The 27,089-nt window shown below is 48.5% G+C and overlaps 1 protein-coding gene across 3 annotated transcripts; it reads right to left on the bottom strand.

Moving 5' to 3' along the window:
• Nucleotides 1-302: 302 nt before the first annotated feature.
• MAP3K14 (mitogen-activated protein kinase kinase kinase 14) lies at nt 303-26,861 on the bottom strand. Of its 3 annotated transcripts, none has more exons than XM_066205249.1 (16): nt 26,735-26,861; nt 18,772-19,044; nt 18,153-18,222; nt 16,302-16,512; nt 15,591-16,187; nt 14,440-14,577; nt 12,164-12,293; nt 11,347-11,478; nt 10,822-10,926; nt 9,560-9,723; nt 9,050-9,200; nt 8,098-8,445; nt 6,767-6,873; nt 5,333-5,477; nt 4,692-4,792; nt 303-3,600 (listed from the first exon to the last, which is right to left on the bottom strand). In XM_066205249.1, the coding sequence occupies exons 2-16, from the start codon at nt 19,022-19,024 to the stop codon at nt 3,436-3,438; spliced, it is 2,817 nt and encodes a 938-aa protein (XP_066061346.1). In that variant the 5' UTR covers nt 19,025-19,044; nt 26,735-26,861; the 3' UTR covers nt 303-3,435. The 3 variants fall into 3 exon arrangements, with proteins under 3 accessions (XP_066061346.1, XP_066061347.1, XP_066061348.1); XM_066205250.1 differs by having other exon boundaries at nt 16,302-16,509; XM_066205251.1 differs by lacking the exons at nt 303-3,600; nt 4,692-4,792; nt 5,333-5,477 and having other exon boundaries at nt 6,675-6,873.
• Between the last annotated feature and the right edge of the window lie 228 nt (nt 26,862-27,089).

Genomic DNA, 27,089 nt, shown 5'->3' with positions numbered 1-27,089 from the left:
CAGAATACTCAGCAAAGCCTGGGCTCAGATCCATCAAAGTCAGGGCTGCCTCTTGAGCCCCAGAAATCACAGAATCCTAGAATATCCTGGGCTGGAAGGAACCCCCAAGGATCATCCAGTCCAACTCCTGCCCTGCACAGACACACCAGCAATCCCATCCCTGGCAGCGCTGTCCAAACACTCCTGGAGCTCTGGCAGCCTCGGGCTGGGACCATTCCCTGGGGAGCCTGGGCAGTGACCAGCACCCTCCCTGACTTCTCCTGCATCCCCCAAACCCAAGGGTAATTATTATATAGCAGAGTTTAATCAGACCAGGCTCCTCTTCCCGGAAAATGTCTTATTCAGCATCACCATCTTGTTCTCTGGGACAACACATCAAACCAGCAGCAATGACAACAAACAAAAACTTTTTTTTTTTTTTTAGCTTTATTTTTTTTTCCCTGTGAAAATGCAGGTCATTAACTTCAAGAAATCACAGTTTTATAAAGTGTCATTCATTCCGTACAAGCTCCTCGTTCCAGCACCTTCCCCCACTGCCCATCCCAAAGAGATCCTCAGCTCCACCTTGCCTCACCAACAGTGATTTTTCCAGACTTCCGCAAGGAGCTGCACGACAAGAGCCATCTGTGTTTATCACTCCTACTTGTCCTCCCCACCCTGAGCTGGGGTTCTGTTCTAAACACTTGTTATGAAACCTGACAGTTCCAGCCAACTTTGAATGAGGATAATGCAAATCTTCCCCGACTTTCTGCTGTCAGTATTGCCTTCATCTGGAAGCCAGGTTGTTTGTGCCTGTCACAGCAAAGTGACAAGCCAAGGGAAGAGGAAATCGTCCTGGCAGCAGGAGAGAGCCAGGGAGAGCTCAGGCTGGCTGGCAGCACAGCCTGGGGATCGTCCCAGAGGAGAACCCCAGCGCAGGGACTGGGAAGGCACCAGTGGCTTGTGGGGCTGCCGAGGTGCCTGTCCTCGGCCAAGCTGTGTGGGCTGGGAACCTGCAGCCTCACTTGGGCACTTGTGGTGGCAGCAAAACAGGACTGAAGGCTTTGGACAAAACAAAGAGGGTGAATCCTGGCTAATGCTGCAGTGAGGGGACCAGGAAACACGGACATCCCCATGGGCCAGGGGAACACGGACATCCCCATGGACCTGGAGAGCACGGACATCCCCATGGGCCAGGGGAACACGGACATCCCCATGGACCTGGAGAGCACGGACATCTCCATGGACCTGGAGAGCACGGACATCTCCATGGACCTGGAGAGCACGGACATCTCCATGGGCCCTGTGAGGACATCCCAGGCCCGGCAGGGTTCCCTGCCCTCATGCAGGTGGCCTGAGTTCAGGTTAATGCTGCAGATGCAGAGCCCAGGAGTCCTACAGACAGTCCTGCTGCTCCCTCCCCGCTGCTCCAGGGCTCAATCCCAATGCCTAGGCATGGAACCAGATACCAGGACATGGGAGCACCCCCCAGGCAACAGAGGCACAAGGGGCAGCCTTTGGGATGGAACCCACAATGTTTTGGGACCGACACATCACAGACTCACAGAAACAACCAACAGTTTTCCCCCTGCCCCTGAGGAAGCTCAGGAAAGGAGCCAGCCATGCACCAAACCTGTGCTTGGGAGCTCCTGGGACCCCTGGGAGAGGCACTTTGATCCCTCCTGCTCCAGAGCTTAAACTCTTAGTAGTTTATGGCATCTGAAAAAAGAAATCAAGCCAACCTCCCTCTTTCCCCATTCCCTCCTGGAAGACATGTGCATAATGTGTTAATTATTTACTAAAAAGACTCTGACTACGGCATTGTAGATATAATTAGGTGCCTATTTTGGACAACGTATTAAGTGCTTTAGAACTAAAAGTGCTATAAAAACCATACCCAGAGTGGTGACAGGTTTCATTTTTCCTTGTGAGTTTCACTTTTTATTACATCACAACTTGAGGTTTCTGATCAGGGATGTCACTGTCTGGTGGAGCAAAACCGGCCCATGTTCTGGGAGACCAAAGGGAAAGAGCATCCATTGTTTAAGGAGTGCTGCTCCTCAAAAAGGGAGGCTTAGAGTTCAGCTTTTCCCAGCTATTTTCTAAGTGAACTTCCCTTGGGAAGACTGCCAGCATTGCTACCCTGTTGTGTTTCCCAGACCAGCACGGACCTGGCAGAGCCCACCGTGGATTTTGGGAGCTGTTTCTCTGCGCAGGCTGGATGCAGAGCCCCTGCTCAGAGGCAGCCACAGAGCTCTGGCAGAGCCACAGCCACGGGGAAGGACTGTGATTCCCAGGTGTGCCGGGCCTTGGAGCAGCCCTGAGCAAACACACTCGGAGCTCACACCTCCCTCAGGGATGGAGAAGGGTGAACAACATCCGCCCACCTGAACTTGACCCGTGAGGTTTCAGTATGTTCCAAACATTCACAAATCAGTAAAAAAAACCCCAACAAAACAGTTGAAAGCTTAAGGCATTCCAGGCCCAGCTACCCATCCCACTCAGTGAACCCAGTCTGAAGTGAAGGGAGGAGTGGGAAGCCTTGTGAGGCCAGGCTGAGCTCACAAAACTGGGGCACTGGGCTGGATTGGGAGCTGGGAGGGAGATTTTTATAAACTCTGCAATAAAATACAGCCCTGTCACAGCTGACAGAGCTGATGTCCCTTACTCCTCCAAGGAGGGGACAGTGCACCTGAAGTCCCACATCAGAGGTGGGAACAGGATGGAGGAAAAACCCCTCCACCCTCCCACCAAGGAATTCTGTTATCTTCCTGCCCTGCCTCCAGGGACACCAGAGAGAGCACCAGCTCCTCTGAGACCTGCAGGTGGGAGCTGCAAGCAAAGCTCTTTCTGGGAACACAGTTCTTTTCTGATTCAAGAAGGAAGCGACTGCGGGGAAGGGTGGGAGGTGAAACCAAGAACCAGCCAGTGACTGCTGTCGACTCTCCCCATGCAAAAGGCTTGAGGTGGAGATGATGCTCCCCAGAGCCTACAGAAATGTCTCTTCCTCCAGCTGGAAGGAAGTCAGCCAGCTCCCCTCGGCACAACCAACCCCAGCTGCACTGAGGGCACCCGACCTCCTCCTGTGGGCAAGCCCAGCAAGGACCGACCTCACCTCGGAGCAGGAGCAAGAGTTCTCACCCAATCCCCTGCTCTCCTGAAAAGCACAACCTCACCTCCTTCCTCCAAAAGGCGAGGAATTTCCACCTACCATTCTCAAGCTCTAACACACCCAAAACAAGTAATTCCCAATGTCCTGGGGGATGCCTAAGCTCAGGACATGTCTTGGAAGTGGATCAGAACAGCCAACAGAAGTGAGGCCTGAGGGCAGCGTGCTGTGATCCTGCTGCAGCACAAACACCAGCCACTGCACTTGGTGCTCCATGGCAGGGGAGGTCAGGAGCTTTTGCAATTCCTTCTTTGCACGAGGTGCAAACCTCCAAGGCAGGCAGGGCCTCAGGGCCTGTTCTCCAGCTGGCCGTGCTTGACGCGCCAGGCCCAGCTGACGCTGCAGTCGGGGGCCAGGGTGCACTGCAGCTCGATGCCAGAGTCGGGCACCTCCATGTCATAGTGCACAGGCTGCCCCTCCTTGGTCACCAGGCTGAAGGCAGGCACGGGGATCTGCGGAGCAGAACACACACAGAGCTCAGTGACACTTCCAGTCTCCTCCAGAACATCGCACCCCTCCATCACAGCCAGCTTCCCAAGACAAGAACAGCTCCCTGGGAGGGGCTCGTGCTTGGCAGGAACATCCTGAACTCCTCTCATATGAAAATACCTCGGAACTGGACTGGGCAGTGCCCACCCTGCTGCCAAAGTGCCTCCCCGAGCTCTGGGCCATGGCTGGGGGTCCAGGGCTGCCCATGTTTGGGCATCTGAGCTCCTCTCCAGGTGTTTTGCTTTGTGATGTCCACAAGAACAGATTCTCAAGACAACCAGCACCACTGGAACATTTTCTGCACTGGTGTAACATCTTTTAGAGACAATCCCATTTTACACTCAGATGAGTCACAGTCCCACAGACACTCCAGAGTTTCTTTCAGGAACAGCCAAAGCAGCCCACAGTGAGGTTCACAGGAGTGTGCCAACATCTCCAACAGAACAAGTTGGAAGTTGGAAGCACCCCAGTCAAACACCGTTCATTTCCCTGAGCTGATGCTATTGCTCATGATGAAAAAAAAAGCTATATAATGATTCCTTAGGGAGAGAGGAAAGAGTTTATAATTGAGAAGGATTTTTTAAGCTGCACAGATGCTTTCTAAGATACAGATCCCCATGGTCACTCTCACAATTGGCACTGGTTTACAATTCAGGTTTGGTACTAGGTTTAGGCTGGATATTAGGGAAAGTTTCTTCATTGCAAGAGTGGACAACCATTGGCACAGGCTGCCCAGGACAGTGGTGGAATCATCATCCCTGAAAAGGTTCTAAAATGAGTGGATGTGGCACTTGGAAATATGGTTTAGTGGGCCTGGTGGGATTTGATTAAAGGTTGGACTTGATGATCTTGGAGCTCTTTTCCAACCTTAATGATTCTGTGATTCAGGAAACATCCTCTGGTACCACACTCACAACAGCAGCACTGAGGTACTGCTTCTAAAGGTGTCCCAAGGATCCCTGAACCACTCCTGTGTCTCCCTGGCATTCAGGGGTTATGAGGCTGCAGTAGGGAAGAAATCAAATGATGCACTGAACTCCAGTCTGTGTCTCACCTGGCTGCTTATCCCCGTGGCAATGTCTCCCACCTTTGTCCTGTGGAAATCCCTGATGTGCAAATTTTCTCCACTTAGCAACTGGATCTGGATTTTCACTCCTGGAATGCACAAGAGATTCTTTAACTTCTGCTGAGCCACAAGGACCTCACAGCCCACAGCAAAACTGACTGACAAGGCACATACGTGGGGAAAAACTCTTTTTTGTCATTAAGGATTTCATTTATGTCGGTTTTTTGCTGAGCATAGAGCTTGCTGCAGACAGCAATGACTCACAGAGCAGAGCTGCATTTAGCAAGAAAGCAGCTGAAGCGATGTATTAATTTGCACAATATGCCCTCAAAATTCTGGGTAGATGTTTGTGGTTATAAAACATTCCTTGCACATAGAAGCTGCATGAAGCAGGGCACACAGGCTCTGTGTGCTCAGACACTTCCTGGATTTTACTGTACAGACCCAGTGCCTTCCACCCATCTGTGACTGGAGCAGACTGGGCCTCCTCACAACCCATCTTTAGTGGGGATCTGTGCTGGCACAGCAATGAAGGACAAAAGGAGCTCAGAAACTCCATATCCAGCCTGTCCAGACGGTGAGAAGGTGATTCCTGGCCCTTTATCCCAGGTATGGAAATGCAGACCCACCGTTGAAGTAGCTGGGAGTGTCCGTGTGCCGGCTGCGGCTCAGCAGGTTGTTCCAGCTGCAGCTCTGCCCGTCTGCCTGGCTGTTCCAGGAATGGATCCCAGAGCTCATGGTGTCCCTCAAGCTGTGAGAAGCCTTCATGGAGTTCTGCAGGAGTAAGCACATGTTTGTCTAAGGCTCTGAAAGAAAAATGAGCTGGCAGGAGGAAAAAGGTGGAAACCCAGAGGGATTTAAGGCCGGGCCTTGGTCAACCTTTATGTGCCATCTGGGAAAGGGAATGGATAGCAGTGCAACAGTGTGCAGACATTATCAGATATTCTCAATAGTTGAATCAGTACTGAGATGAAAAGCTGGATGAGAAAAGAGGGGTTGTACTGACTGGCAGGAGAATTAAGCATCAGTTAAAGTATTTGTCACTAACTGACATTAGAAACACACAGGGAAAACAATTAACGGTAAAAAACCAACCACAGACCCTGTGCTGCTGCACTGTTGGGAAGGGTCTGTATTGTCCCAGTCAATCTGACATCAGCACAGGGGTCTGAACCAGTTAAAAGTCAAGGTAGAGGTATGGGGTAGGTGTTATAGGGAAAAACCAAGCAGAGTCAGATCCCACACTGCACACTGTGTGTGTCAAGAGCTGAGCTGCACAGAACTCCCTCAGTTCTCCTCAAAAAGCGCTGGAAGACTGAGAAGAGAGACAAAAATAGGACACAAAGCTGCTCCCAATCAGAACTGCCTCCTGCAGATGCCAGGATGCACAAATTTGGGACTCAGTGTCTTTGAAAACTGTGATCGAAGGGCTTTGTCCTTCCCTGGTCCAACAAGGCTTATTCAGTGTTCCTCACCAGTATTCCCTCCCTTAGGAACACCAGAGAGAGAAAACCAATCTAACTGAAATTGGTACTTAAATAACTAGGACTATGTATTCATTAGGATCAATGGGTTAAAATAAGTTCACGGAGAACAGATCCACAGGCTGGCAATGAATATCCAAGATTTGGGTCTCTGTTTTCCTCTCCTGCTCTCCTGGTCTTTCCCTCAACCTCCCACTGGTGGCCGTGGCCAGGAAGAAGACCCTGCACAGCTGCTTGGTGCAGCTCCTTCTTCCATCACTGCTCCCCCAGCTCCCTTCTCCTGCACAGACAGGGTTGAGGCTGCAGAGATTTTCTGTATCCACACACTTGAAGCTTCTGTGAGGATACAGCACAGGAGAACCTCTGGAGAAAAGGATCCATGCTGGACAGGGAACCAAAGCACAGCTACAACCCTCAGCACTCCGCTGGGCATGAGCAAAGCTTTCTTCCCAAGGCGCTCTCCAGCAAATTTGGTGTCAGAAAGCAGCAGCAGAGGTGAGAATTTCCAGATTTCCCCTAGTCACAGCGTCCAGTTTTCCCAAGGGGCCAGCCAGCCCCCCCCCATCCATCCCCACTCACCTTCTCACTGGCATCTGACACAAAGGGGCTGTCGATGCTGAGGCACGAAAGCATTTGCTCTTGTTCTTCCAGAGAGTAAGGCTGGGAAAGGCTGTTCAGAAATAGTTCTGCAGCAAAAGGAAGAGAAGGGAGACATTTCCAGTGTTTCCTTCCATGCCTCCCTGCTCCAATCACTGCTCTGCAATTAATACCCAAAGCTTCTTCAGCAATATTTAATGAACATTCATATTGGTGCCGGCAAAACCCAACACACAACTCTGCCATGCAGAGCCAGCACTGTGACACAGGGAAACTGAGCCAAGAGGAGATGGATTGTGCAACAACATGCAAAATAGCAAAAAAAAATTTCCCAATTCTTGCCCATTATGACTCCTGTGAGATGTCACTCTAGATCCATCCACATTATCAGGAAAAGGTCAAATTCATGTACTCAACTCTCACGAGTATCTGGATGTTTGTACTCCCTTATCTAGATACAAGTACTTACAAATACTGCAAATACTCCTGATAATATCCAGATATCCCATACATAACCAGCTCTTAGAATGCTGCTGAGACCCAAAGCCATTTGAGAAAGAAGCTGCCCATCAGCAACCCCTAAAATTCCTCAGTTTCCTGACAGTTACAATTCAAACCACTTTGTTCCTAACTGAAAGATTTCAATTCACTCCAAAAGATTAGAAAATATGGGGGGGGAAAAAAAAAAAAAGTGAAATGTAGAGTTATACTGGGGCAATGGAACTGGACAAATCACTGATTTCCACACTGAATTTACTGCTGCTTTTCAAACACTGGATTGCTGTTGTAATCAAATTCCTTGGCTGATGGCTGTAGGTTTTCCAATGCCCAGAACAAAACAGTTGCAGGCTGATTTTAACTACACTGCTTTTCTTGACACCTGCCATTTCTTTATTTTTATCCTGGCTTACCTCAAAAAAAAAAAAAAAAAAAGATGTTTGGATGTTTGAACTCAAAATTCCAGATGAAGTTGGAATTCTGACACTGTTTACACAGTGCAAACAAGCACAAGTCTGAAACAGGCTGTTTTCTAAGAGATTCCTGCACCTCTCTCAGAAGGTTCCCCCCTCTTCAGGGGGAAGGAAATTCTGTTCACTCCCTTTGTGTCACATTTAATTGGTTAACAGCTATTAGTTTTAGTAGTTTGAAGGAAGTTTGAGCAATTTGTGTAACAAGAAAGGAACTATGAGCAAAATGACATCCAAGCTGAAACCCCAAAAATAACTGTCAACAAGCCATGAGAAAGCAGCTGTATTTTTATCCTGCTCTCAAGCAAAAAAAAAGCTGAATTCCTCCTCCAGCCCAGTGCTCACCAATTTCCAGCTGCTGAAGTTCTTGCTCTGAAATGGTTGTGGCTCTTTCCACGTGGCTGCAGCTCTTCAGGGGCAGAGGAGTAGAGGAGAGAGGTGGGGGATCACAGGTCTCAGGTAATTCCTTGCCCTCATTCCAGTGGGTTTCCTCAACCTCCTCTGTTTGCTCCGGAGATGGAGGTGGTAGGAGTGGGCTGTCACAGGAAACTTTGACTGACAGATTTGGGTCAGAACCAGTCTCAGAAACTGGGCTCAGGGGGGACAGGGATGTCTGTGCGCTGTTTTCTTTATTCAAAGAGAAATGTCTGGGCTCTCTGTATTCACCTTTCCAGGGGCTTTTCACACCTCCCACTACAAAAAAAAAAAAAAAAAAGGATACAAACATTATCAAAAAAAGCAATAAAAGAGGTCAAAGTTTTCCTTTGGTGTAAGAATTTTTGCAGTGTATTTGCTGTAAAATGCCCAGCTTCTTCAAAAGATAAAATCAGATCACCTCCACAAATTCTTGCTGCACTACAGAACCACTCAGCAGGATTAAGCTGAAATAAATTAGTGAATGTGTCAGGGGCAAGACTGAACCACAAGTGTGAGTTACAGCTAAGGATGCAATAAAGCTCTGCTCACAGTTGAGCTGCACACCAGGCTCTCCAGGTGCAGCTGATGCTTCAGCTGACAGGAGCCCAGGCACAGCACATGAACAGACCCACAGAGAGCTCACCTCCTTCAGCAGAAAAGGAGGACGAGCATGTGACAGCACACAGGAAATCATCATTTATTTGGGTGACAAACACTCGGCTGCAGGCAAAAGCCATCAACCCAAAATATGCATCAATACTGTGAAAATGATACACTGGACAATCAAACAGACTGGTGCTTCCCAAAGGAACAGCACCTGTAACTCTCCCAGTGGGAATACAAAGGCTCAGCTACATCAGTTACAGCAGGACATTTCTACCTTCCTCCAGTGCCACACTGGTCTTAGTTTTCAGCTCTGACGCAGATGCCCTGTGCAGAGGCTCCTTCTCCAGCCCCAGCTTAATAATCTCAGCAGTGAGAGGGTTGCAGGAAGGTGGAATTTCCCTCAGAGGAGGCGGCTCCTTAGCGATCTGTGTAACAAACAGGAAGTGAAAGAGTTTAGACCAGAGAGGCTTAATTTGATTTCAGGAAGGTTCTTCCCACCCTGACAGTGTTTCCAACTGAAATGAAAGCATTAAGTGAGACCTGAACAGTAATTTTATTACAGCTGAAAGGCTCAAAAGTCACACCCAAGTCACGAGCAGGGTACGGAAGGACAGCCCAGGCAGAGCAGGCACAGGGAATGCTCAGCTCCCAAAGCCAGGTTGGCATCCTGTCAGATGCCCAGCTGGCTCCCAGCCATGCACCCCGAGGCCAGTGGTCCCTGGCCAGCAATAACAAGCCCTGGCTGCTCACCTGCCTGGCACTGCAGAGGGGCTGGGTCACTCACCTTCAGGCAGAGAGGGTGATTGTAGTATTGGGTCCAGGGGTGGCAGCCATTGAGCATGTGCAGCATCATACAGCAGCTGCTCCACACGTCCACCTTGGAGTCACAGCGCTTCCCCATCACCACCTCTGGGGCCATGTGGGTCTCAGTGCCAGGCACGTAGTTCCCTAAAACCATCCAGGAGAAAACTCACTGCATGCAGGCAAGAGAACTGCTCCAGTGCCACTGGTAGGAGGCCTAAGGCAGAATCCCTCTCTTTCCAGGTAAAGTGAGAGACAAGTCAGCTTCACAGAATCCCAGAATGGTTTAGGTGGGAAGCAACCTTAAAGCTCATCCAGACCCACCTCCTGCCATGGGCAGGGACACCTTCCACTATCCCAGGCTGCTCAAGCCCTGTCCAGCTTGGCCTTGGACACTTCCAGGGATCCAGGGGCAGACACAGCTTCTCTGGGCACCCTGTGCCAGGACCTCAGCACCCTCACAGGGAAGAACTTCTTCCCAGTATCCCATCTATCCCTGCTCCCTGGCAGTGGGAAGCCATTCCTACTTGCCCTGTCCTTCCAGGCCATTGTCCCAAGTCTCTCTCCAGCTCACCTGGAGCCCCTTTAGACACTGGAAGGGCTCTGAGGTCTCCTCTGAGCCTTCTCTTCTCCAGGCTGAACAATCTGAGCTCTCTCAGCTTTTCTCCATAGCGGAGGGGCTCAACCTTAACCCAAAAAGCAGCATTGTGTGTTCTTAAAAGCTGTTCCCTCTCAGACCCATGCCTTATACACAGAATAGGGATTAAACTTCCCTTTCAAGTAAATCTGGGAGGCAAAAGGTGAGCTTGACTTCAGAAAATGTACCCTTCTCTTTCAACAGCTGCATGAAGAAGCACAGTTAAGTTTAATTGTTACAAAAAAGGAATTTTGCTTCAGCAGAGGTCAGGACTCTTCCCCACTATTTAGTGATGTTACACAACAAGTCAGAGTAGGATTTTGAAGGTTCAGTGTGGTTTCTTGCAGGAACAAAATACTGAATGCAGCATGCTGACATAATCTTACAAAAACCCTTCTAAGCCTGGGAGATAAGGACCATCACCTCCCAAATTTTGGATCATTTTGGCTGTCAGTGGGATGCCTCACAGTAATACCAATAAACCAGACACCCTGAGCAAGGCTCAGCCTGGAAATCGCACTCGCTTGCAAAACAGCCACATGTAAATGTTCTCGGTAAAGAATGAGTCAGAAGGGCAATTCTTCAGAAGAGCAGCAGCAAAGCCTCACCTGTGACCAGGCACTTTCCCAGCCCGTCTGGGTGCAGGTGAGCAGAGTGGCCAAAGTCACACAGGAGCGCCCTGCTCCCATCGTCCGACAGCAGCACATTCTCCGCTGCCAACGAGAAGGGTTCCATTAGTCTCCTCTGGATTAGGACATGGGAAAAACAGTCCAAAGCACACAGAACTACAATTCTTTGAGCCCAAAGGATTTATTTCTCCTGTCACTGGCGTAAGCAAGCACAGAGTTGTAATTATCTCTTATAAACCAGCAATTACCTGCCCTGGAGATTCTTGTAGCCCAGTGGGGCAGCCTGGGCAAGCAGCCTGGCAGACCCACGGGGTGACAAGAAGAGGTGACAAATATGATATTCCCAGCAGTCTAGAACCAAGGGAAACTCCAATTTCAAACATAGATCTGAAGATCTAGTAAGTAGATCCCATAACTTTAGTAAGCAATCCCATAATTTAATCTCCAAGCAGTTTGCCTCTTCTAAGAAAAGGGAAGAACAAGCGACTTCAAACACCTTCCTACCTTTGACATCTCCATGGAGAATGTTTTGAGCATGAAGATACTCCAGACCCTCTAACACCTGGCCCAGGTAGCTGAGGGCTCTGTCCTCTGGCAGGCAGCCACTCTGTTTAATGAGCTGCCCTAATGAGCCACCTAGAAAGGAATCCAGGGAGTCCATGTTAGCTTATCTTTAAATTCTCCCCAGTATCACTTGCATTCCTGGTTGTTTCCATTGAAAAAAAAATGAGATTTTCCAGATCTGGCAGCACTTATCTTCCACACATGGCTCTGTTCCTTTAGTTCATTCCCAGAGTTTTTGCTGCCCACAAAACAGGCCTTGCTCATATGGCTTTTTGCTTAGTGTCAGTTTAACGGTGTTGCTTTGGAGCTCTGTTTGGATCAGAACAGGCATTTCTGGGTGTTACTGACCACCAGCTCACTCTTCACAGCCTGTTTTCCGTGGTTCTGGCCAGAAAAAAGAGCACCAGGCAATGGAATCATCAAGGTTTGCTTAGACAGTAAGTATCCCCTTTTCCAGGGCAACGTGCTCCACTGGTGTCCTGCAAATCAACAGGAAGCACAAACCACTCCCAGCGGTGTTTTACTGTGGAAAAGAGACACCTTAAACTGGAGTGAGGCAGGACTGGGAATTCTTTCCCCCACAGCAAGCCCAGTTCAGGGATTAAACACACCCATCCCAACCCACTCAGGAATTCACAGCAGGAACGTTCTGGATGCATTGAGGCACTAACAGATTCATACTGGGGCGGGGGGAAGAGGAGGTCAATGTGCACTGGGCAGCGCCAGTGGTGCTTCCATGGTGCTGTCCCCTGCTCACCCTCCATCAGCTTCATGAAGATGGTGACCCAGGGGCCCTCCTTGACGGCCCCATACAGGGGCACCACGCTGGGGCTCGTCACGGCCGCGCACGTCGTCAGCTCCTCGGCACGGAAGTGTTCCACCTGCACCTGCGGAAACAGGGAGGCACTGAGCAAATCCTGGGATGGGTCCTGACACAACTCGCCCTCTCTGGTGGCTGTGTGACAGCAGAGGCACGAGATGGGTTAACTGGGCTTGATTGTCTTGGAGGTGTTCTCCAGACTTAATTCTGTGACCTTCCCTAACGGAATTCAGGGAGTGCAGCAAGAAGTGGGAACACGTGGGAGGATAAACCCTCGATGTCTAAGGGAAGTGAAGATTCATCACAAGAGATGCCAGCTTGCAATAACTCCAGATTACACCTGAGGATGGGTACCCTTCAGGAGGAAGGTAATTTCTGTCTCAGCAAAAAGATCATTTTGACAACGGAACATTCTGCTTTTATGAAAGAGGGAAAAAAAACAAAACAAAACAAAACCCTGGGTATGGTGCAAAACCTGGCAAAAATTCAATTCCCCCAAAGCAGGAGGGAATACAAAATATGTCCACAAGCAGTGACCTGCATGATCACCTTGTTAGGTGGTGCTCATCCTGCAAAGGGTTAAAGAAAAACTTTATTCACTAAGTTCAGCCAAACTAAATAAAACAAGAATGAGCTGAAGTCCATAAGGAAAACATGAGTCATGAAGATTCTGGTGGGAAAAAGATGCATCATATTTCTTCTCTGTCAGCAATCCAGCTATAGCAGGTTTTCTTTCATCTCAAAAATTTGGAGAACAGGTGCTTCCAACACCAAGTCTGGTGAAAGAAGGTGAGGTAGTGCCCTCCTGTCACAGGGAGGCAGCAGGAATTGGAGACAGTTACCCATGGAAAATTAAAGAGAGCATAGAGGAGTGTCCAATTTGCATGTTAGAACTCTCTGCTTTCAGAGTGTGATCTAAAAAGATGCATTTTTGATATAAAGAAGCATCAATTATTCTTCAGTAATTAGGAGAGGAAATGACATTTTGAAAGACTTCAGCTTCTCCTACTTTCATGTTTCCCTTTTCAGCACAACCATCCTCCTTCCTGAAAATACACCCCACAAGGAACAGCTCTTTCTCCTGAGACTGTGGATTTGCCAAATGGATAATACATTTAAATAGCTACACACTGACAGGAAACAGGCTGCTTGTATCACAAGATTTCACACCTGAACTGTGAGGATGCAGAACAGGAATTAATTTTCCACATGCTTGAGAGATGTTTGTTTCTATAGCTGACAACTGAATGGTTATGAAATGGTTAAATAAATACACACACTGGCTTGTCTTGCCACTTACATCTTTCCACAGGGAGCACAGCAAGCTGGGCCCCAGCTATGGAGGAAAAACGAACATTTTAAATTGAAAAAATGCAAGGTGTGGTTCTTTTTGCACATAATATTTTTGTACTCAAGGCAAACACTTCCCACACGCTTGGTGAAGTTTTCTAGTGAAGTAATGTGAGAAACATCAGTTCACAGGGGTGATGAAATTATTCAAGTGTGAGTTCAAATAAAAGAGTTTACATTTTCCTCATCTCCTTGCATTATACCTCTGTCTGCAACCCTGGGGCCCCCACAGCGGCCCACAAATCAATGCCCTGATCCAAGTTGCATTCCACACACTTCCTACATGATGTGACAATGGCATCTCCTGGAGTACAATAGATTATAGTGCCAGCTTCTGGAAAAACGCACATCCTTTTCTTCATCTGGAACAGCATCACCTCAGAACAATGTGCCAGCATTGAACCTAACACTGAGGAGATGAAAGCTGTTTTCAAAGCCTACTGACTGCCTTGGGTTTTTCCTACTTTATTCCTTTTCCAACAGGGAAATAAATACCTGCCATGTAATCATTTACACCAGACATGGTTTGAGATAAGAATAGTCAGATAACAGACAACCCATGTGGCTGCTGCTCCCCCGCAGTCACTCACAATCATTCAGAGATCTCCACTCTTGTCTCAGCACTCAGGATCCCTTTTCAGCACACTTTAAAGCCAAATGAGCTTTTTTCTGGCTGCTGAGCTTGGCCCCTGTGCACATACAGGTCCTCCATCTGTATCTCTCTGCCATCACCCTGAAGGTTTTCCTTGGACAGCAGCAGCACTTCACCGTGACTGTACAACAAGGTCCTAAAGAGGACCTGGGAAGGGATTTCTCTCCAGGTGCTGTCTTGACAGGACCCCTCTTCTCTCACACAGAATTACCTTCTTGGCAGCACACTGAAATCCTGTCTGCTTGTCCTCTATCTTGTACACTTCCCCAAAGGAGCCAATGCCCAAGGAACCATGGCACTTGGTCCAGTGAACCTCTTCTCGGTACTCGTAATCCACCGGCTTCAGCTTCTGGAAGTCCAAACAGAAAACAAGATGAAGCAGGGAAAGAGACAAATGTGGAGCTGCACGGACAGAGATCAGCATTCTCAGAGGCAGCACAAGGACAGATACCACACCACCTCTCTAGCAATCCCTGTACAAGATTACTTCTGACACAGGCTTGAAATGAAACCATAGAGGATCAACCTACTCGATTTCTGTGGGCTCTGTTGGTTCTAAACAAGTGCACCCCAGTGTTGTAAAGAAAGGCCACCAGGACTTGGATGGCTTTGGAGCTCTGTGTTCCTCCCTTCTCATGCAGGACATAACCACAAAGCTGAATCCTACAACTAATCCAGACTCCCCTGACTAAATGCAGACACTGTGTTAAAGCTCTTCTGCAGTCAGTAGATGGAGACTGTGCCTTAGGTGTCAGTGTGAACACGTTCAGGCAGGTAAGGGACACCTCGAACTTCACAGACCATACTGACCCCAGGGAAGTCCTCCAGCAGGACTTTAAGGTGTTGACAGAGAACTGAATTCAGAAGAAGTGAATCATGGCCCTACGATTCAAATGCATTTCTGTGCCCAGGCGCTGGGAAATGCTGCAGGGGACACTGCAGGAGCTGCTGGTCCCAGCAGAGGAACAGACTGGCCTCCTGCACCTCCCCTTCTACCCAGCCCTGGTTTCTGTCACACTCCAGTTCATCCAGAGCCAATAAATATTGCAGCCTGGCTGAACGGATTGGGCTCTTCCCCAGCAAACACAGGACATGGTTGAAGACTGACTAAGCACAGAACCACCACTCAGAGAAAGGCCTGCGAGTCTGATGACTGAGCACAGCATGGAGCCAGCAGTCTGAGACAGGCAGGGTCTTAATTCCTGCAGAAAACAACTCTGCATTGTTATCTGGCAGCTTCAACCAGATCCAGAACCATTCAAAAATCAGTTACAGAAGCAAGGACATGGCTGCAGATTATCCCTCTCCCAAAGCCCAGGAGAAAACTCTGCCTCCCACACCCCAGAGTGTGGCTCAGATCACCTCGTTCAGCAGCACGCCTTCATTTTCACTCTCTTCATGGAATTGTTCCTTCAGCTCCAGCCCACCTCCTCTCCATGTCTTGGCCAAGCTGGCTAAATTTTGTGGTTCACCAAAACTCACGCTCCCCTTCAAGGCATCTACCAAATATTCTTCCACAGAAAGCTTGTCTGAACTGGTTTGCACGGACTGGTTGATGCATTTGGTGAAATTATATTCCAAGTTTAGGCCAGATAAACTGCTGTCTCGATAGTTGAGGTCACCATGGAAGTAAGTGTCCAGAGCATTCTGCTTCATGGCATGGAGAGGACTGTCCACATGTGGGAAATGGGGGGGAAGGATGTTGTAGGGAAAAGGATGGAGAGTCTCAGGCTGGGGAACAGTGTCCCTCTGTTTCCAAACATGATTAAGGCACTGAATAGGGCTGATCAGCTTGTGCAGTTCAGTTTTGTATTGGCTCCTTGGGGAATGGAGCTTGCCCATGGACAAAGGGGCATGGGCAGGCTTCTCAAAAGACAGTGGATCATAGCCCAAGTCCTTGTTAAATTCAGGAACCCAAAAACTGTTTCTGTAAAGAGTACTTTGGTGGGATTCATCCTCCTAGAAAACAAAACCAAACAGCTGAGCAGGAACCTCTGTATAGACCCCAAAATTCACCCAAGAGCTGTGAGGAGTTTGCAGGGAAAATACAAAAGGAAGGTTGAAGATTCTCACCTGGACAGGAATTGGGGTGCAGCTCTCCTGTTCTGGAGTTCTTGGACTTCTCCTGCCAGCAGCCACAGGCTGTCCTTTCAGCTTGGACCTTTTCTTGTGCCTTTTCTTCTTGGCCCTGCCCCGGTGCCTCCCTCTCCAGGTGGGTGCCATCCTGCCCTCCGTGGCGTGGGCCACATTGTTGGGGATGTGATCGAGACTGTCCGAGCGGCTGCTGGAAACCAGAACAGCAGGGCTCTGAGACAGGACAGTGCCAGCACAGCCCGGGTGACACCTCTGACCCACAGAAAGAGAATTAGCAACTCTGCTAACTCAACAGAGAACTAAAACACAACTTCTCGCCTTCTAATGGGTGCTTCTGCAACAAGAACTGGGACTGTATCTATTATGATCATAATATCAATGCCTGCTCTAATTTGAAGGAAAAGAGCTTTGCACAGAGAAGAGGGATGACTAAGTGCACTTGAATAAAACAGTTTCAAAAAGCCAAAATGAGCTGGCTTGTAAAGCCCAATACTACAAGATGATTTCTAAGAATGCACAGATATACACAACACTCCAGCTGGGGTCTGCACAAAGAGATGAACACTCCAGAGGGATACTTGCCTGCAGTTACTCAGGGTCAGAAAGAGATGGTCTCTAAGATTCCTTTCAACTCAAACCACTCTGTGATGCTATGATTCAATACCAATCATGGCAGTTAGGTTTTTTAAATTAAGTTTTAAGAGAAAACAGGATTTTTGATCTTCAAATGAACCAATTGTTCCATTGATTCGGAACAGTTCTGATACATTCTCTGCCTTTCCTGATCAGTGATGCAGACAGAGCACAGCCACTCTCTCCATCATTTCCTGATGTTTTAGTGTTAAAAGATGCCATAAGTAGAGTTCTGGCTGATGGCACCAGCACAGGGCCTTAAGCCTGAACACACAGCTGGTGTGTATCCCAGAAAACCCCAGATCCCACATAAAACCCCTCAGAAATGGGTCACTTGGCACTTCTTCAGATGGTTCATGGGACCACATAATAAAGCCACTGGGCAATGTCAAACCACACACCCCACAAAGTGTCTGAGGAAACAGGGAGCACCTAACTGAACCCCAGTCACCGATTTCAGGGCACTGGGGCTGCCTAACAGGCTCCAGTGCATAAGAAAGCTCCAGTATGTGCCCCAACAGGAAGATATTCTTCCTGAAGAACAAGCAGCTCACTCCCAGGTGATTCCAGAAAAGCAATTCCCAGGCCTCCTTGTCCATCACAAGTGTCACTGTCCCTTTTACCACTTCCAGCTTCTCTGTGTTTACAGCTTCTGTTGCTGATGCTGTCATTAAGCAAAGGTTCTCTCTCATCCCCTTTCATCCTTCCAAGAAATTAAGCTGTTCCCTTTTCTGAAGACTCCTTCTAGCAGCAGCCCAGGTTTCACACAGCTTTTCAGCAGATGGTGTTTAACAGTTTCAAAAGCATCAACACTGTTCAGTTCAAAAAGACTGAAATTTTCTCCTTGAATCCTTCTACTTCAAGCCTATGAACCTTAAAAAATTCAGTCATTTCAAAACAAATTTGACCATTCAGAAACAGAGGCAGAAGGCTACAAGGTCAGTAAATCTGCAAGCATTGACAATAAGACAATGCAAGGTGTTTCAAGTCGTTTGTACCTAAACTTAATTTTTTTCCTGATAGAAAGATGTTTTGGGAAAGACACATTCTTACCAGGCCTCAGACTGAAGAGCTAATTCCAACAGGAGTGCTTTTGGAAAAATATTTTAAGTGCAGAGAGCCAGAGTGATTTGGGAACAAGGACAAGTCAGCAGACACAACAGTGAACAGGGGTGTTTGTATGAAGAGGTCTCTCACCTGTAACGTTTACTGTGGGCAATAAAGGATCTCTCTGATAAAGTGGGGCTGAACTCCTGACTGTTTTCACCTGTGTGAAAAAAAAAAACAGGATCATCACTTGTCTTAAAGCAGGCAAAGTCTCTCCTAGTAACAACTGGACTTAAACAGCTCTACCACTGTGCTAAATGAGCGATCCAGACAATCACTGCACAGTCATGTCACACCACCCACACTACATTCTTCCTCCCCCACAATTAGGAGGCTTCCCAGCTATCTCCTGATGCCCCAGCTTTTTCCCAGATGACAGCTTTACTTTGGTTTCCTCCTCTTTACCCCCTCTTTTAAACACCTTTCAGAAGTCAGCTAAGAACAGGTGACCCACAGGACACAGATCTGGTCGAGGTGCAGGGGCCTCAGGCTGGTCTGTTATTTATGCTTTATTCAGTGGATGCTGCCACATTATTAGGAGATTTCATGAGCTTCCTAAATAGAATCTGGGATGTGTCATCAGCTCCACCCCACTTGGGATTACAAATAGATGTGGTCTCAGCTCTCCAGGAGCGCCGAGGGAGTGAAATCTCATCCCTCTTTACACATTCCTTTTTCTCAATGAAGCGCAGCCCGCCCTGCTACTCACATTCTGCTTGGGCAATAATAGAAATTGATGCACAGCCTCCTTCTGTTTCTTCTTTTGCTGTTCCTTTGGTGATTACATCATTTAGGATTTTCCACTGACTGTGAAAGATGACCTTCTTTGAATCTTCTACTTTGCAAACACTGCTCTGCTTTTCACTCACTGTCTCCTTCAGCCCCTCAGCAGCCGAGAGCTCCTTTTTGTGCTTGACGGCTGGATCAGGAGCTCCTTGGCATGCAATTCCCATCACTGCCATTTCCCAGCTTCAGAGAGACACTGATCAAGAACAGAAAAACAAAACACTTGTCAAAATACTTCACAGACAGAAGCAGCTTCAAGTTCACAAGAAATAGGAGGCTCCTGAAGGTACCAGATTAATAAATAATTCAAATCAAGGTCCTGCCCAGGTTCTGAGCTGGAGAAGAACCCTAGAGTGCCAGTCTTCCATTTCTGACTTGGACCACTGAAGATCTCAATATTCAACATTCTCATGACTGAAAATATGCAGTGACATGGGTTTCAGAGAAATTTAATTCTTGGTATATTCCCTTAACTTAAATATAAACAGTAATACCAAGGAGAAGAAGGAACTCCCATATCACTAAACAGGAAGAATATTCATCTCCAAAAAAAGGGGAAAAGGGAAGACATGAAAGTTCTCCTAGAGTGCACCTGGGGGGAATCACACTGTGCTCTCACACCACATGAATGGCCATGAACCCAGCTAATTCCCTTTTTCCCTGTGCTCAGTCATCCTCAAAGCCATTCCTCATTCTCCCTCAGTGAAGCCAGGCTCAACACCCAACCTGCCCATCCACGGATCCTCCCTCACTCCCTTCCCTCTACATCACCAACAACTCCTGCAGTCCTTGCTCAAGCCCGTCAGAAGTGGAGCTCTTACAGAGTGCAGGATCCATGGAAGTTGGTGTTGGATAGAAGACAGTGATGGTGCTGGAACAGATCCCTCTGCCTGAGAGCTGGGCAGGGGATCAGCACAGGCTCTGAGCTGACCAGGAACACGAATGGAGTTCCAAACAAGTCCCAGCACAGGCCAAACCTTGGCCAACTGGCAGAACAGGGGAAGGTGGAAGGGAGCTGGGGATAATGGGAGAAGCATAACCCAGCATGGAAGCAAAGCACTGAGGGACAGGATGGGGATACCCAGGGGTGAAAATCAGCAACGTGGAGAGTGAGGAGTCCCCTACAGCACGAGCCCCTGGGGAATACAGCTTTGGTGTAGCCCCTGATCCCCTCACCTTGGATTCTGGAGAGGTTAAACCAGTTGTTTCCTTATAAACCAGAAAGCGCTCTGTTGCCCCTTAAGTGCAGAGATCCCTTCCTTGTGCCAGTCCTCCCAAAGCACAAGTGTAAAAGCTTAAAATGAACGTTTCCAGCCTTACACAACCCATGGAAGTCCATAAACCTTGGGCCATGTATAGGGGTGTTAAGTACCACAAACCCAGGATAGGAGAAGGAGGGACATTTTAACAGAGGCCAAGGAAGACAGATATCAGCACCCTTACAGGAGCACACCTTGAGCCTCATCAGCTTCAATCTGCACAAATCTTTCTCCTTTTTTTTTTTTTTTTTCTTTTCTTTCCCTTTCCTTTTCCTTTTCTCTTTCCTTTTTTTTCCCCACCTTGAGCGGCTGCCTGGGGCAACAGGACAGACATTTACTCCAACAGGCTCCCGGCAACAGAGATGAATCAGGAACAGGACAAAATGAGTGGGTGGTGCTCCATGCCTGGAGGACCACCAAGGAAAAGGGGGGACATTTGGGAGCCAAGTCCATGAACCTTGGTGCTGTGAGTCACCTAACAACCTGGCAGGTATACAAGGAAAGTCAACAATGACCACATTCAGCGGCCAAACAGAGAACAGCTGCTGTGCAAAAGAAGTGCTGATGACAGTATCCCACTCATTACGGCCGTCCCGCTCCCTCTCCTCTACAGAAATTATGTCAATTCTCAGTGCTGTAAAATAATCCCTTGGAGCAGCAGGAGCAGAGCCTGCCAGATGACTAACCCAGCCACCAGTGACCAAACTGACAAGTTCAGAGTTATTTTTATCCTCACTCTCTCCTGACTTGCATTAACTCTGTCTCTCCTTGCCCTCCCCTCAACTTCAAGGTCCTCCAGCGCAAACCAGTCCCCATCGCCAAAAAATACATATTTCTACAAGTCCCTCTTTGGCTGAGTCAAAGGAGAACAGAGAGAGAGGAGAAACAAAACTGCAAGTCCTTGTCGCCCTCTGAAATGGCAAAGAATAACAAGGAAACATAACTGAGATTAAAGTCAACAAAGCTCTACCTCAGTTGCAGACTCAAAGAGACCGAGGCAGTAATTGTGAGCAACGGCTTCGACCCGGGCAGAGCTCAGGCAGTTTAATGTGTGACTCAGGTCTGTGGGGCTGTGCAGGACCAGAACCTGCATGCCCAGCCTGGTTTAACTGTTGCTGCACAATTTTCAGTCCTTGGAAAAGTCAAATGCCAACTATTTTTATGGTGTGTACAGCAAAGCGTGGCGGGCAGAAGCTCCGATTAAAAATAAGCAATCAGAACTTTTAAATAGTTTTTGAAGTGTAACTTCTGCCTGGAGAAAAGGAGGCTCAGGGGAGAATTTTATAGCCCTCTACAGCTCCCTGACGGTAGGTTGAAGCCAGCTGAGGGTTGGGCTCTGCTCCCAAGAAACAAGACAAGAGGAAACGGCCTCAAGTTGGAATATTGGGAAAATTTCCTCACTGCAAGGCTGGTCAGGCACTGGAATGGGCTGCCCAGGGCAGTGGGGGAGTCCCCATCCCTGGAGGTGTTCAAAAACCAGGCAGACATGGCACTTCATGATATGGCTTAGTGGGCACGGTGGGATTCAGTTGAAAGTTGGACTGAATGACCTTGGAGGTCTTTTCCAACCTCAGTGACTCTGTGATTCAGAACTGAACAGGCCTGACTCATCTCTGTGCACGTGGAGGGGGCAAGGAGAGGTGCAAAGAGCTCCGGAGTCCCATTAATATAGATGCAGGCACTGCTCTCTGCCCCGACCCACCCCACAGCCCTTCTCAGGGAGCCCCAGGTCAAAGGGAGCCTGGGGAGCAGCAAATGGGTTCCTGAGGATCCACAGGAATCCCAGTAAGAGCAGGATTTGCTCTGGAGCTGAGGTTCCCCTGCCTGTTTACGTGCTCCAGGATGAGCACAGCTTCCTGTACAGACACAAGGCACAGACGAGCAGCATGAGGTGCTGCATGTTCCTGAGCTGGAGGGTGGTTGTGTCCTACCCAGAACTGCTTCTCTGGTTTTCAGAACCTCCTCTCCCTCAGCCAGCTCACTTAGATCCAGCTGTAATTCTTGATTTCCATATGCCAGACTTTCTTCCTTCTGTGGACACGTGATGGGCTCGTTATTTTCAAGGCAGAAAGGGGAAGTCAGGTAATGATGCAGGAGATAAGGGTGGATACTGCACTCCTAACCCACAACGGGCTTTTGATACCAGCTTAAAGCCTGTTTGCTCCTTATCTTCACTAAGAGTTTACTCACCTTGGGTTAACTAATGTTAGTTCCCACTGCTGTAAAACAGAAAGTGTGTTTTTACAGAATGAAAGCCAAACAGTCTCAGTTGTGCTGTGAAGGCACCGCTCCGATGGCAGCTCCTCCCTCCACTAACGTGTGGGAGAAACTAAAATACCGGATAAGGTCACCTGAGACTTGAAGGGAGCCAGAACTAACGAGATACTCAAACACTGTTAATGTAAGAGACAACCACGTGCTTAAAACCTCCTCCTCCCTTCTCTAAACAAGTCCCTCTGCAGCCCTTCCACCTCGACTGGAAGATGTTTGGAGCAGGGACCTTAAAAAAGTATTTCTGTGTTTCATGAAATCGTTGTGAGAGAAGCTCAGAGCTGGACAAGAGCCATGCAAACACCTTTCCAGCACTGCAGCACTCCACAGCACACCATAACATGGGATCCTGCTTGATGTGCCTGGCTCCAGCATCCCTGGACAATGGCTTCTGGGAGAATTTCAGCTAATGCTTTGTGGACCAGCTCATACATTTGGTCAAAAAAGACTTGGGAAAGAGCTTTAAAATATATGTAAGGCTTCCTAAGTCAATTTCACAGAATGGAGATTTCTTGTCATCTGAGCGCACCCATTCAGCAGTGGTTTCACACTGACATTTAGTTTGAAAGGAAAGAAGAAGATTAAAAAATATGTTGTCTCAGTGAGGTTTCCCACTTCCTTATGGAGAGGAGTTCTGTGCACAGGGCACTAACTCAGGTTGCCTTTGCAGCTGCTGCTGGTTTGATCAAACACAAGGAGCATTTTTGGCCATGCTGCTTGTGCTGACCACCACAACAAAGCAACAGCTGGGAAGAGCCAGGAATTTCTGCATCACTACAGCAGGGAATGTCAAATGAGAAGAGCACCATACACCTTTTGGGGACCTTCCAGTCCTAACAGCTGTCAGTGACTATGGCAGAAAGTGCCAAGTCTGCAGCCAAAAGAAAATACACAGGGTATTAACTGCAAAATCCTTGTGCAAATCCACCAAACCTTGTCAAGGAACAGGTTCTTACAAAGGGAAAAAAAAATAGATTATACTTGTTACATGGATGGATCACATTAAAAATATTGGGGCCAAAGGCATGTACGTATACATTTATACTTTTTATGCACATACTTTGTATACATACTTTAGAGACAGATAGATAGATAGATAGATAGATAGATAGATAGATAGATTCAAGGCCAGGTTGGACAGGGCTTGGAGCAGCCTGGGACAGTGGAAGGTGTCCCTGCCTATGGCAGGGGGTGACACTGGATGAACTCTAGGGTCCCTTCCAACCCAAACTGTTCCATAATTGTTTGTACAACCCCTTCAGACCCTGGGCACCACTGCCCTCCATCCCTGCCTCCATGGGCTCCCTTGCCTGCCCACGCCTCAGATGGAACTGAAATTCAGACAGTTCCGGTTTTGGCTGAGGCAGTTCAAGGCCTGTTACTGTAGCCCAGGCCTGGGGTGGAGATTTAAACTGCTCAGAGCTGTCAGCAGGACAAGTTTCAGTTTGTGTCAGAAGGGACTTAAAAAAAACGATTGTAGCACTCAACAGTCCCCCGACCTCAACATACACTTAATGCTGCTTTAAGTGAACATGTCTAAGGGGAAAGAAAAAAAAAAAAAAGGGGGGGGGGGAAAGGGGGAGGGGGGGGGGAAGAAAAAGAAAAAAAAAAAAAAAGAAAGAAAGAGACTTCCCTTGTGTATCTAAGAGCCACAAAGTGAAAATAAATAGAATGCCTGACTGATTAAAATCCTGGTGAGTCAGAGCAGCAGTTGCTATTCCAGGGAGCTCTGAGCCTTCACCTTCCCTTCGATAACCACTGTGACCCATCCAGCCATTCCAGGGGCTGCTGCACAATCCCCTCTGTTCCCTCTCATGTGTATCCACAGATTCACCTGAGGAGCACCAGGGAAAGCTAAAACCCTTCTCCCCAAAGCACCACAACCTCCCTGTTTGCTGCACTGCACTATCAGCCCTGTGTAGGAGCACATCACGTTACAAACGATAGGCAGCTGTAAACGTGTTCTTTAAAGTGGTTTGATAGTAAATACTCCCAAATCCCCTTTCAGCCACTGGTGTTGCTTACTGTAAACATCAGGATAATGAGCCTCAGTTGTTGTTTTTTTTTAGTTGCCAGACATTAAGATATTGCAATAGTTTGGTTACAAAATCTGCAGGGAAATATTTGACTGGGTTTAATTATCAGCAGATTTCTAAAAGCACCCAAACACACCTTTATCTTCGTTTCCTCGAGGACAGCCTGAGCACAGCTCACCCCTGAACTATCCTTTTCATGTTGCTAAACAAAGATATGAACTCCACCAGTAGCCCAGAGTTTACAAACAGCACCACAAGCTCATTCACTCAAAGAATGGCTAGTTTTTCCCAACCCCTTTGTAAACAAGGAGAACAGAAATAATCAGAACAAACTTCAGCCTGATAAGGATTTGTTTCCTCACGCATCTCTCAGGCCACTGCTTAACAACACCCTGGCTTCGACAACCCACTTGTGAAGTTATTTCCTAAACTACAACAAAATTATACAATAAAGCACCTAAAGGGATAACTTCCACCAACTACCACAGGCACACCTGAGGATCAATTCTGCCCAAGCAGGTGGAGCCAGGCTGTCACCAGTTGTTACTTTACACCGCTTTGCAGCTTTACATCTCAATCATATTTATAAAATCCATGTAAATCTATGGGGGAGCAGTAAGGCTGGGATGCCAAGCAAAACCAACCCAAAAGTTTAGTTACATTTAGTATGGATAGAAGCAGTTCTACATGATCTGAATTTATGACCGGTCCTGCCAATTCAGACGTGATGATTTCATACTATAAAGTCAAAATATGAACTGATTGGGATGATTTCTAACTGTCCAGCCTGAGCAGACTCTCAAGAGACAAACTCCCACATGTTCACCAGGAACAGAACTGCCTTCAGGCAAGACAAGGCCCATGTTCTTCAGGGTCACTAAACCGTGATCAGCAAAGGCCAGTCTCCTACAGACACAATTCCCACATGTCTGTCCCTCCTCCTGGTCCCTCCATGCATCCTCATCTCCCTCTCCCAGCATCTCCAGACCCTTTCCTAACTCAGGACTCTTTTACTCCCAGCCAGCTGCTCATCTCAGAGCCTCGAAATCTTTCTGTCCTCCAGGCCTCGATCCCTCTGTCTCCACCAACACATTTGACGCTTGCCAGCAAAGTTCAAAAGTCACAGAAGGAAAGCTGATTTATGGTCACCTTGCCTCCATCTTCCTGGCAATTACAATAATAATTCAGCACCTCATCACTGCTACAACAGCTCAGCTCTACCCCCTCCCATTTAACACAGAAAGACGACTCAGGACAGACTCATTAACTTCAAGTTCATTAACTCCCGTGGTGTTGGATCAGATCCCACAAACCCTACAGGTTTTCAGTTATGTTTGTTTGTTATGCTCCTTCACAGCACTCTACAAGATTCAGTCTCTTAATACAGTTAAAATTTAATAGTTAATAGCAAGTGAGTCATTCCCAAGGAATCCGGTGGCTGTGCCAATAACATTTCAACTGAGGTAAAATGCAATAAAGCAGCTCACTACAGACACACTCAATTCAACTATTCTTATCACTAATGTCACAGCATAGAAGTGCGAGTTATTACTCATAAAAGTGTTTAGAAAGCCAGTCGAAAAAGAAATTCAGACTTTGTTTATAGGTGCTGGTTTCAGACCGCTGTGTCCTACATGTGCGGAGCACTCAACACACATTTCTAATGGAACCAGTTAAAGCTGACAGGAAGCATCTGAGATCAACCAGAGCAGCAAGTTAGTAATCAGCAAAGAAACATTTTAAACATTAAAAAAAAAAAAAAAAAAAAAAAAAAAAAAAAAAAAGAATTAGGCGTTTACTTGTGTGAAAGAGACGCTCAGAGTGAAAAGGACCGGGTGGTTCAGGTGAATTAAGGCCTGGATCGGTTGTTTTGGGATGAGCTGAGCTAACCCCTGCCTCCTTCACCCCTCTCCAGGGCCAGGGATCAACGAAGCCCCTGCACCGGGAGCCCGGGGAAGCGGGAGCTCAGGGAACTGAGGGGCACCAGGAGATCAGAAGCCGGGTCGGGTCGTCCAGGGCACCGGGAGCTCGGGCACCGGGAGCCGCAGACCCGAGAAGGTGCCGGGCAGCGCAGCGATGACATCCACGTTCCGAACACACACACACAGCGCTGCGGCGGGAGCGGCTGCGGTGGGGCCCGGAGAGCCCGGCAGCCGCTCGGAGCCCCCGCCGGGCCGGGGCTCCTCACACGCTGCTCCCGCCGGCGGCCGCGGAAGCTCAGCCAGGCCCGAGCGGCAGATGCACCCCGCGGCTCCCGGACCGAACGCCGCACCCCGGACCCGGATCCCACCTCCGCGACGGTGGCCGGGCCCGCACCTACCGCTCCGACACGACACGGCTCGGTTCGGCTCGGCTCAGCCCGGTTCAGCCCGGTCCGATTCTGCTCAGCTCGCCCGGGACAGCCCGGCGCGGCCCCTCAGGCCTCCGCGGCGGCTCCCGCTCACTGACAGGCGGCACCCCGCGACGGCCCCGCCCCCTGTCTCCGCTCAGCCAATCACCGTCCCGCCTCTCCGCAAGACCCCGCCTCTCCTCCCGTCGTGCCCAATCACCGCGCGGTCCATGCCCCGGCTTCGCCCCCCGGCGCGGCCCCGGCCGGTTGAGTTTCCCAGAAGTGGGCGGGGCTTTCTGCCAAGCAGGCCCCGCCCCGCGGCTTCTCCGGGCGCTGTGGGGATTGC

This window comes from Chamaea fasciata, unplaced genomic scaffold, assembly GCF_029207755.1.
Source record: "Chamaea fasciata isolate MVZ Bird 193981 ecotype frontalis unplaced genomic scaffold, bChaFas1.0.hap1 SCAF_27, whole genome shotgun sequence".
Classification (NCBI taxonomy): Eukaryota; Metazoa; Chordata; class Aves; order Passeriformes; family Sylviidae; genus Chamaea; species Chamaea fasciata.
This window is presented reverse-complemented; position numbering and strand designations above follow the sequence as displayed.